Here is a 12919-nt window from a genome sequence, read left to right as displayed (position 1 = left end):
ACGGGTTCCGCGATTTTCGACGTCGAACCGGCGACCACGCACCGGACGATGTCCACGGTGCTGTGGCAGATCGAGTCGACGGCCGCGGCGATCAGGTGCGCGCGCCCGGTGCGGTCCCCGAAGCCGCACACCACCGGACGCGCGTCCGGCCGGACGTACGGCGCCGACGGCAGGCCGCCGAACGCCGGCACCGCGTACGTCCCGGGGTCGACGGGCGCGCCGCTCGCGGCGTAGGCGGTCACGCAATCGTCCCACGACTGACCAGGCCCATGTTCCTCAGCCACACGGCCACGCTGGCCCTGGACACCGCCATCAGCCCGTAAACGATTCTCGGACGCTTCGGTCGGCCATGTTCGCTCGCAGCCGACCACGGGCATCGGGCCGCCGGCGGGTTGCCGGCACGGCGGACCGCGGTCGCGCCCACGGCCACCGCCATCCGGTCGGTCAGCGTGACGGCCACCTGCCCGCGGCGGTAGCACGCCTGCGCGTACAGCACGGCGCTGGGCGGGCGCGTCGCGTGCACGGACAGCCCGTACAGCCGGCCACCACGATGACGGCGGCCGACGCTTGCCCGGCTTCCGGACCGCCGGCCAAGCGGCGGCCGTCAGACCGCGCGACCGACGGCGTCGGTCCAGCACAGCGTGGCCATGTCCAGCAGCCCTGTGTACGACGCGTTCGTCACGTCCGTCTGGTACGTGTGGCCGGCCGTCAGCTTCCACGTCAGCCACGCGTCCAGCGTGCCGAACCGGCAGTTGTCCGCGATGCACTTCACGGCCGTCGACCGCTGTAGCAGCCACTCGGCGGTCGCGGCCGTCCCGCCGTCGGCCATCCGGACGTCCGACCAGTGGACCATGTTGTGCACCGGCTTGCCGGTGACCGCGTTCCACGCCACCAGCGTGGCCATCTCGTTGACGACGGCCACCGATTTGATGTATGTGACCGGCGCGCCGACCCGGCTCATCTTGTCCACCGCGTCGGCCATCACCCGCAGCACCGCTTCCCACACGACTTCCGGGTCTTGTTCCACGTGGCCCGGACCCGTCGGCGGCTTCTCGGCCGCGGAACAGCTGCTCGCCCGGTCGTCTGCCTCGACAGCCGCCGAATGCGACTGATCCGCACTCGGGTCATCGTTACACCCGACTCTCCGGCTCTTCGGTTCCGCGGTTATTAACGGAAACGTTTCCGCCGACGTGACCACTTCGCTACCGTCCCGGTTTGATATTACTGTGAGCTGGACTCGGTCCGATTCGACGGACAGTACTGCTATGGCTTCTATTTGCTTCATTTGTTTTGTTTTTTTTAATTTTCAAGTCTAGTTTGTGTTTTGGTGTTTTTTCAAAATTTTTATTGCGTTTATTTATGTTTACTTGTTGTCATGGTATACGTTAAAAATTAAAAACGTAAACGTATGATTAGCACGCTAATATTAATTTTATTTCCTGTAAAACGATAAAATATTATGTTCATTGACTTATGCCTACAAAATTGTGAATCAAATGCGTAGGGTTTTAACGAACACGAAATATTTACAATTAATCATGTTTACAAAACAGTACCTACATGTCATGAATTTGCATTTAAAACGTTTAGTATAATAAATAAGAATAAATAACTCTTTGATTTTAGACTACACCTATTAACATTTACCATCTTGTTTATCCCTTTTTAAGCCGACAAGCCTATGCGCGTTTATGGCACATTATTGTTATACCTACTACACCTGTGCATACTAAAATAATTGCATACCTATATAAGATGTTATCATTTGTGTCATTTTCGATGTTTTTAACACATCATTTTTAATGCCTCACATCAATAATTGTATTTACTAATCATTTACTATGTATAAATAATGCGATTCAGGGCTTTCGAAAATATATTAACAATAAAATTATCAATGACGAGTTAAAAGAATTAGACATTTTAATAAAAACATTTCCTGTTTCAACAGCGGAATGTGAAAGGGGATTTAGCCAAATGAATTTGATATGTTCAGATCTCAGGTCAAGATTATCCGTTACTAATATTTCTAGTCTAATGTTTATAAATATTAATGGACAATGGACCACTAGTTGCAATATGGAATCCAACAAATTGTGTAAAAAGTTAGCTGATCAAACATAGATCTACAAATGATAACAGATCTCGAAAAGTTGCACAGATAAAATTTAATAAAGAAAAGGCTAGTCTGTGGAAAATTTTATAATTTGCTTATTTGTTTATAATTATATAAGAAATATAAATATTATAATTTATATTATATTTATACATAAAATTATTTATATATTTTATTTTGTATTTCATATAATCCTGTTTCTTGTTTTTGTAGTGATCGCCGTGAAGGACACGTTGAGCACAATACGATTAATTATTTAAACGACATAGCACGTCTTTGTCAGTCTTGAGATGTGTGGTTTTGAGAAAGATAGGTAAATTAATTAATACTCACTAGTATTAACGTTAAATAATTTATTATTATATTTAAAACACAATTACTTAAAAAAAAAAACGCACTGTCGTAAGCGTGATGTGCTATCGAACAGTGCTAACATCTTCTAAAAATTAGTAAGTGCTCTACCCGTATTTATGTGGGTCCTACTAATGATGATGTAAAAAAACTTGTTGTTTTCACCTGTGATCTACATTTAGGCTTTTCAAATCTTTCATATTATTACCTGTAATAGCTCATTATAAGTTATACTAGATAAAATTTATTATGCTACGTTATATTTAAAAATTATAGTTTTGGGTTTACTAAATTTTTATTAATTAATAATATAATATGTATGCATAATTTAAACTTAAAAATCCTGTTTGATTAAAACTTAATATTACTTGAATACTTACTATCTGTGTGTCATTAACTCAATATAGTCAATATAGGTTACAAACATTTGGTGAAAATGTCTAGTATTTTACATACCTACCTACAGTAATCCATTTTTGAATAACACGAAAAATACAAAATTGATTTAATCAAATAACAATTTTGTGTAAAAACATCTGTTTCCATAGATGTTTTTTCCCCAGTTATTTTGAAAAGTATTAAGAATTATTATCTATGACCCTTCCCCTCTACAAGTTACCAAATAGATCCGATTTTCTTCTATCAAAAACAACCCTCGAAGTAAAAAATTGAAGTTTTCATATTTTTTCTACTCAAAAATGTAATGATAGATACCACAATATTTTCAATTCATATTGATATTCATAGGAAAAATTTTTTTTTTAAAAAGATGAGGTAGTAGGAACCTACCACTTGCCCATGTATTTTCATGTTTTTAAAATGTATCTTTTTAGTTATACTTTATAATATTCTTGCCATAAAATAACCTGTGCTAATACCTACACATAATTCTCTAAAAACTTCACAAATTATAATCTATATACTAATTTCAATATCATTGAAGGTTATGGTTACAACATCAGACAATCACATAATACCTAACCTAACCTACCTAAATGTTGAATTTAATTTTTACTAAATAGTATAATTTAATGTGAAAATATTTGGTCATACCTAGGACCTAGCTGGCTAGTAATTAAAAGAAAGACAAAATTATAAAATATAAGACCTAACCTCAAAATACGGAACTGCTAACTACAATGTTTATTTATATAAAATATATTATATACTATTATTGTGCCTAAATAGAATCGAATATTAAGCTAAATATAAAAGCGATTCCGATTAATAACTTATTTTTTGTTTTATTTTAATACACCTTTATGGCTATGATATCGATATGATTCTATAGTACATTATTATACGTAATAATTGATAAATTAGTAAATAATTATTTATTCGTTATTGCACATGTAGTAGCTATCTATAATTACTAATTAGTGATAAACGATTGTGTAGGTATTCCATTATAATAAAAATCTTAAATTTAATTGTTTTATATTATTTCAGATTCCTCTATTCGCGGTTTAAATAACAAACTTATTGATGTAGATTTCTTCAATTAGTTAAGCTAACAATGTTCATTCTGAGAGAAAAATGTTTTATTGATTACGATACATCGTAAACTGTTAAAATCCCAAAAATTACTGGTTGCAAAATTACAGCATTACAAAATAGTCCGCTAAAAAGTTGCATTAATGATTATAACTGTCTGGTGACCTTCATGATTCGACGATGAAACCATCTCATGGAACCTACCAAAATGAAGTAGCATTAAAGTCCTTGAATAGCTCATTAATCGCAATTACCTTGCAAGTACTAAGTGTGTCATTATGTATACATTTCGAAATTATGATGACAATAATAGTACAAGTTCAGCCAAATGTTTATTACAATTTTGAGCATAATCGAGATTACTTAATAAATTAAAAATTCAATACTGTGCAATTTATTTTTAAATATGAACGTATATCAACAGATTACCACTTGCCTTATTAATTCAATGTTGAAATACAAAAACTATTCAAAAATATTAAACAGTACCTACACGTATTTTATTAATATTATTATTTGACAATAGATTTATAGATTTTAAAACATCAGGTAGATATAATATAAACGACTGTAAGAAAAAAAAAATTTCATAAACAGAATAGTTAATACAATTATTACTAAAAATTGTAAAATGTAATAATTATTTTACATGTAGTACCTACATCTTACATACCAATATACCATCTATATTTCAGAAATTCTGCATAAAGTAATACATATTAAACACGCTATATTTAAACATTTGAGTTTTAATTTTATTGATCGCAAAATTGTTTTTATTTATGTAATATAGGCAATAACTAATAAGAAATAAAAAATAGTAAATTTTAAAATTAGTAATGTACAATATAAACTACCGATGTATTTTCAGTCAAAGGCAGTTGACCCGGGTGTACCAGTAAGCTTTAGCCTTAAACACACTGTATCGGGTGGACTGATAACCATTTAACAATACTACTAATTATTACTTATATAAATATCTATAGTATACCTATACCATTGTAAAATACCGAACCACATCATCCACATCTCTCAATCCAATCATAATTACAGTTTTCGCAGACTGAGAATTTTCACCCCTCTATAAAGATTTTACCAACTCTTGCAAGTCCTGCATAATTTTCCACGTCTTCAATATTATAATTTACCATATACTAGAAATATGATTAATTTCATTAGTTTTTTACGATAATCATAATATTATTATAGCCATGTTATAAAGGCCATATTTAGTGATATTTTATATATTTTTATCCGATTTATAAACTATATCTAACTAGTAACTTTTTTTTTTTTTCAGTTTTGAACTGACGACGCCGCGGGAATTGCTTTCGCATTACTGCCGCTGATCTAACTAGTAACTACAACTATCTATAATAACTATAATAAACTACGACTAAACATATCCTTTAGTAGGCCAGTATATAATTTAATTCAGAATTTCTTTAAATTTTTTTGATAATTTAATGAGCAAATCCACTAATTTTGTATAATATCTATCATTTTTCCAAGCCTATTTATTATTTTAAACATTATCAGGAACAGAAAACAAAGTTAAAAAAATTAAATACAAATGGATAATTTTTTCAAATGACAAATTATAATACTATCTCTTTCACATCTTAACAATTATTTATATTGCAAGTCAAGTTAACAAGGAGATAAACATATTTAATGGAAGTTCAAAAATTTTATATAACATAATACAATTATTAAAAAAAAAAAATTTTGATAATTTTTTTAAATTATAATTTTTGAAAAAGATATATTTAATAAAACATAATAAATTAAAAGTTTTAAACAACTTATTATTCAGCGCCAATTCATATTGCACTTATTTTACTATTTTTCTAGATCTACAAAGTAAAATTTAAACTTAAATTTTATAAAATATTAATACTTTAATTGAATTTTATAGGTACTGATTTTACTAAAAAATCAATTAAAAATTAATATTTATTGGGATGTCAAATTGAATATGTTAAAAATTTAATAAATCTGCACTAAAAACCTTCCCATAAGTTTGAGATCAGGAAAAGTTTATTTCAAATTATACAAAGTGAATACTTTAAAAAAAAAATAACATAAAATTAAAGACAAATGGCACGCCATGTTATTTAAATACGTTGATAGTTTAGTAAGCAATAGTAGTAACCCCTTTTTGAAATTTAATTGAAACTATTCAAAAAAAAAAAAGATTATTATGTATATGCATTTTTCAAGTTTTCCATTTAACATAAATATGATCAATTATTAATAAAAAACACATATTTGCTAGTTTTCTTATATTTGTGTGTAATACTTGAAAAATGCATAGTTATCAAATGCAGTGGTAGATTAAATATCTATATACTTTTTCTTATTATTAACATATTTATTTTGACTACCCATAATATATTACTAATAGGTCTACATCAGCACTATTCTTAAATAAAACAAGCATTTAACCTTACATAAAATTAACTTACATTTAATCAAAAATAAATTATTTTAGGTATTTTTAATGTTATACATAGAAATATAATTATACACTTAAAATAATTTTTGTTAAATAACCTTATTGCTCAACTTAAATCTAATAAAAACCGTTAGTAAAACACTTTTAGTAATTCACTGATGAGACTGATAAATTTGAATAACATTTATATTCATTATTCATCTCATGTGTTTTGAACTCAATTTTTATAACAGTCTTCATTGAAAAAAAAAAATAGGTATATACATTAAAAGAAGACGAAAATCAAATTGACTGTACAGCAGAGCTGAGATGTATTTCTTGACGTTGATTACACTCGCCTCTTCCGGTGGTGGGTTCTAGTCTGGCGCGAGATACAATACGAGCAGTACTGTTCTTTATTGCCATTTGTAATGTGTGCCTGCGATTTAATCTTTGAACACATGATACACATAATGTAAGCGGCAAACCATCAGAAGATTTAATCTAAAACAGAATAAAACATTCGTTTATCCCATATAGATCATAGACCAAGTATCATGTTTTTATAAATACCTATCTAAATAATATGATTAACAAGAAAAACAAGTCTTTAATTAAATAATATATAGAATTAATACCTTAAAATGTTTTAACACATTAACTTGTAGTGTACAATTAAAAAACTACAAGCTATTTTGGCAATCAACTCCTTTTATATTGTAACTATCATTTTAGTATATTGAACTTCTGCCCCATTGAACATGTCCTCAAGAGTTAACAAATATTTAAAAAAATATATTCAAAGATAGATTAATGAAATGTTGTATGTTTTTTAAATATTGATATTGTAGTTATGTGTAACACTTTTTCACTGAAAACTATAATTTATGATTGTATCAAACAAAACAAAAGTGTAAGAATAAACAACAGAATTTATGAAAAAAAAAGGTAATAATTTAGATAAATTACATGTAATTTTATATTATTATAAATTGAATCAAAAACGTAGTAATTTTATAATAATGAATTATTATCTCTATCAACAATTAATCAAATAATTAAAGCTGTGTTAGATACATAAATTAAGATTAATATTTATATACTCTGAAAAACTACTGAATACCTACGTCTTTAAGTTAATCTGATATATAATATACATACATAATATGTTAATATGCTCAAAAAGTATATTCTAAGAAATATTTTATTACCTATGCATTTGTAATAAGAATATACGTTAATAGTATAATATATCATCATTTGAAGGAAGAAACCACTTGGTAGTGACACTACCAGTTGATTTGTTTAATTTTATATTTGTTTTTTTTTATTATTTTGATTATTTTCTTTTTTTATGCTTTAGTTTAGATTAAGTGTTGCCATGAGATGGTTTCTTTTCTCACGCGTTTCATGTCAAAAATAAATATAATTATATAATAGCATACATGCCTATTGTAAATTAAATATTACAGATTGTTTGTTTTAAAATAAAGTTAAAAAAAAAAAAAAAGTTTTAGTTAAAAAGGTCTCTACACAATTTTTTTTAAACACCTTGGGGGATTTCCAGGAATTATAAGTGTGGATAAGTTAGATATAAAGGGAGTTAAGATGTGATATAAGTCTAACATGTTATCTTTTAAGGTAAATAATGGCTTCTTATTGAATGATTTTGATTTTTAGATCTGAATGGAAAGTTAGATTAGAAATGTAAGGTAGGGTATTAGTGATTTTAAAAGACTTTAATTTTATACAATTTAAATTTTATTTACAATAGTTTTATTTGCATTACCCCAAAGTTGAAGGCCATAGCTCTACAGAGGCTTGATTAAGAATTTGGAAATTAGAAGTTTTATTTTTAATTTAGAGTGATTGTTATTAGAAATTAGAGTTTTGAGCATACAAAGACATACATTAATTAATGCAAGTTTTTTAACTTGGATGTGGAGTACCAAAGCAATATGACAGTCGAATGTTAGACCAAGATATTTAACAGTCTGAGATTATAGAATTTGAATGCCATAGAGATTTATGTCAGAGCATTAAACACATTGAAGAGTTAAAGTTGTATGAACTGATTTTGCTTGATTGACTTTAATCTCCATTTTTTATACCAATCTTCCATTATAGTAAAACAATTTTGCAAGTTAACGGAAACTATAAAAGGGTCAGCATTAGTTTAAATTGTTACTTTGTCATGCACTATTGTTTAATTACTAATCAATTGATCTAATGTGAATATATTATATTATAAAACTGGAGAGAGGATACCTCCTTGTGGTTCTAATACTTTTTTTTAAATTTACAGATCCATAATGGATCTGGGAATGTCTATCACCAAGATAGGATTTTAATTAAAGAGAGTAAATCAGAGGAAGAAATCTCTTTAGTTTGTATAGAAATCGTTTGTGCCACTCTCTATCAAAGGCTTGCGATACATCAAGGAATGCACAGGTGCAGAATAGTTTTTTTTTGAGAGCAAATAAAATCATATCAACGACCTTATCTGCTCAGTGAGTGATTGAATGTATTTGTAAAAAAGCCAAATTGATATTCATGAAGAACTTTTTTGTCCTGAATTAAAGAAAAAATAGGTTTAAGCAAGAGTCTAACCTCCAAAGGTGTGGGAGTGGGGAATATAGATTATTTTATACTGAATTTATATTATTTAATGAGATTATATAGAGGGGAGGGGGTGGAAAATATAGCAAAGGAAAGTTTTAAATAATTCCACTTTATCAGCGTCTAAAACAGCAAAACTACAATCCAAGTTCTTTATTGAAGATGTTAAAACTTTGTATGAGAGTTTGCTATGTTGCCTACCAGAGACTGCAATCTCTAGACCAAATCTAACCCATGTATCTTGAAGTTTTTATCAGATACCTAACCTATACATTGATTCATATAAGCAATACATTTTAAAAAAGACCAAGAATCTGTTACTCATTATTTTAAAGATTGATTTTACTTAATATCTACTTATATAATAATGCAACTTCTATGAATATTGCATTAAATTCTTTGATAGATCAATAATTTATGACATTTAAATACATAAGAATATAATTTGACCTTAGATAATTTTACAAATTTAAAAATATAAAAGTTCATTATATATTTTTAAGTATTAGATATCTAGAAAGTAATATAAACTGGTGAATTTGTTAAATTGGTTGGTTTGGAAAATAAGTTGGAAAAACTTTTTTTCTTACTGAGAATTTTCATCATTTATCAATTTATCATTATTTGTCTACTATTTTAAACTAGTTAATCTTAAAATATAATTAATAGTATTGTTTTTATTATTATAGTAGCATAGCATGTAGTTGTTTATAAGGTTATAACAATTAAATAATTATTGTTGAAACACTTAATTTGTTAATAAGTGATCATTTATGAATTAATTATTGATTATATTATAATCAAAACTTACAAATTACTTTAGAAAAATGTATTCAAATAACAATTAGTTATAAATCTATCTACCGCACTTAAATGTTGACACTTATACAATACAATATATGTGTTCTTATGTTAACAATTTAGAAAATATCCCGGAAAATATTAATATATTTTTCAAAATTCATTTATACTTTATTAATATCCAGTAAACAAAAACCTAAATAATAAGTAATCGAGTATTTTAAAAATAAAGATAATGAAAACAATATATAAATTATGATTAATCTAAGAATTTGAAATGCAAAAATGTGATTTATTAAAAATTATAATTCATCATTAAACATGATATGTACAAAGCACACAAATCTTATTTTTATTAAGTAATAAAAATAAATGCATTAAATACAAAAAAATGAATAATAACAATTAACTTTTTAACAAATAAAAATTATAGTTAATGATTTAATGTTTTATTAATAAATATCATTATTTCTCTCTCTAGGTATGTCTTGTTTAAAAACATAAAATAAACAAAACAGTACCTAAAGTTTTAGAGAGTATGGAAGAAGGCAAAAAATTATCAACTATTAGTTACAAATCAAGGGCACTTGAATGTTATTGTTATCACAAACTATTAACTAAACAAGAAAAAAAAACATAATTGTCAAACCCACAATCAGTCTTCTTGATATTCAAATAATTTAATATAGTTCAAGACCAAATATATTATTAAATACAGTTTTCTTATGCATAAGAAAATGTTTCAATAAATAAATACCTATCTCAGTAGATTAAATTAATTTCTATAAAAATAGATAGGTATAAAAGAGTAAAAGAAAAAAATTGTTAATTTCTTATCTACATATATAGGTAACATGAGAAATAACATTTATAATAATCTATTTTTATTGTTAACTAATATCAAAAAAAAAAAAAAATAAAAATATTTTCCATGATTTAATTTTTGAACTTGAGAATGTTAAGATAATGTCTAATAAAATTCATCTATTATTAATCTAAATTTTAAAATAAAATAGTTGTATTTACACAACATAGACAAATAAATATTAATCATTAATATAAATTTAACTAAATGTTTACTTAATTCCATAATCATCCAATACCCACATCAATATGACATCATCAAATTTAATCATTATTAAAAGTATATACAATCTGTATGATTTCAGAAGTGTAACCAATTTAATATCCTTGACTTATTTTCAAATACTTTTAATTTAAAATATATCCAAATAGTAGGTAATTGGGTATAGTTAGGTCAAGGTTATAAATGGACCATGGAAAATGCTAAAAAAGGACATCCAAATTTATGTTCTGAATTCAAGATATTATTAAACTGCAATCAAATAATGTGAACATAATACAGCAAAATTGAAAGAAAAAATAGCAATTCACTTAGAAAGCCGATATTGTGTAAAACCTTGAAATCATAACTAAAAAAAGTGGACAACAAATAGTTTTAAGAAATTTCACACGTAATGAAGGTACCAACGTACTTGTACGATTTACGGTTCTAGCAAAGTATAAAAGGTACGAAATGTGGATGTGCCATACGTAGGGTTAGGTACTACACCAAATTTAACACAATATGTGATGGAGAAATTAAATTTCAAAAACAGACACCTAGGTGGTAGTACACAACCGTTTGCGTTGTATTATTGTGATATTGCCAGCGTATATTATGCGTAAAGAGCCCGAGCGTCAAGGCTACAGCGTCCTCGGCGCCTATGAAAGTAACACACTTTTAATAACCCTGAAAAACAAAAAAAATAGTTCACCGAAAACCCGAGGTCAAGGTTGCGGTAGCGGTATGTCTCGGTCGGAATCAGCGGAGAAATAATCTGGGTCTCGTGAAAATGTAAGAAATATCGAAGTAAATCATGGGCCGGGAAAAGATCGACGCTGAGGAAAAACGACGACGATGCAGTCCGCGAGAAACTCGTCCGATCCCGTCGCCCCCGCGACCGTCTAGGCGATGGCGCAAAAAAAAACAGACGTGTTTCTACACACATTTAGGTAGCGCTAAATCGCAACGGCCCGGTGATAACGCAACATGCACACAATCTACGGGCGAACGCGCGTGTGTGTGTGTGTGCGTGTGCAATGTGCATAATAATATACGACATGGTATACATTACTACACATACACACACACAAGAGAGCGCGCGTGCGCGCAACGATTTCGTCATACTAGTTTCGAAACACAATAATGAAATTCAATAGAGCCGACGAAAACGAAAATCGCCGCCCGAATTTTTGTTTCCAACCCAACCCATATAGTCCGTCGAGAACCCTAGTAACCCCTAGTAAAACCAACCCGAATATCTGATTTCGAACCGTCGGCCAAAACACAACGGCGAAACGATAAATACAATAACAATAAAAATAAATCGACGTCAACGACCGCAGCGGTGCGATCGATGTATAGTGTATATTGTGCCTTACCTTAATGGGCAAATAATCTCTGATCTTTTGCACTAAATTGTATTTTCTGCCTAGTTCGCCGTAGATGTGCACAACGCGCTTGTCGATTTTCGAACACAGACGACATATGAAACCACAACGGACAGCGTTGTTCACGCTTCCCATTTAGACGTGTCGTCGTCGGCAACAAACGCAACGAATCGGCAACACGCACACGTACGGCACCACACATACACATGCACACAAACCGGGAGACGGCAACGAGCAGCGGCGGCGTCGGCGAACTGTGCGAGATCGGTCGATCGACAGTCGACACTAGTGATGTTAAAAAGTAGCAGTCACTGCTACTTTTCACTGCGACTTGCCATGTAGCAGTAACAGTGTCTGCTACTAACACATAAAATAGCAGTGATCTGATCACACTGTCGTTATCTGTGATCACGGTTAAACTGTGGAACTGTGAAAACTGTGAAACTGTTAAACTTGTTAAACAGTGAAAAATACGATTTATTATCGCAATTCACAGTAAATAATATCACTACTTGTGAAATATAGCAGTCAACTGCTACTGCCTACTGCCTACTACATTCGTGATAACGGATTAATGGACAAAGTAGCAATCACTGCTATTTTCACTGTGATTTTTATTATCACAGTAGCAAATTCACAGTGTGATA

At 31.3% G+C, this 12919-nt stretch overlaps 2 protein-coding genes across 2 annotated transcripts in view; both read right to left on the bottom strand.

Annotated features, from left to right (window-relative positions):
• Positions 1-1346, bottom strand: part of LOC112599226 (glycerol kinase-like) — a 6520-nt gene extending 5174 nt beyond the window's left edge. Inside the window, 2 exon segments of the mRNA XM_025346044.1 lie at positions 3-806; positions 809-1346. Of these exon segments, the coding sequence (XP_025201829.1) occupies positions 3-806; positions 809-1285 (1281 nt within the window). The 5' untranslated portion in view covers positions 1286-1346.
• Positions 1347-6487: 5141 nt separating this feature from the next.
• On the bottom strand, positions 6488-12551 carry LOC112598845. Its single transcript, XM_025345484.1, has 2 exons — positions 12264-12551; positions 6488-6902 (listed from the first exon to the last, which is right to left on the bottom strand). Exons 1-2 carry the CDS (start codon positions 12405-12407, stop codon positions 6702-6704), a joined length of 345 nt encoding a protein of 114 aa, XP_025201269.1. The 5' UTR covers positions 12408-12551; the 3' UTR covers positions 6488-6701.
• Between the last annotated feature and the right edge of the window lie 368 nt (positions 12552-12919).

This window comes from Melanaphis sacchari, unplaced genomic scaffold (genome assembly GCF_002803265.2).
Source record: "Melanaphis sacchari strain LSU unplaced genomic scaffold, SCAv2.0 Contig4_pilon_pilon, whole genome shotgun sequence".
NCBI lineage: Eukaryota > Metazoa > Arthropoda > Insecta > Hemiptera > Aphididae > Melanaphis > Melanaphis sacchari.
This window is presented reverse-complemented; position numbering and strand designations above follow the sequence as displayed.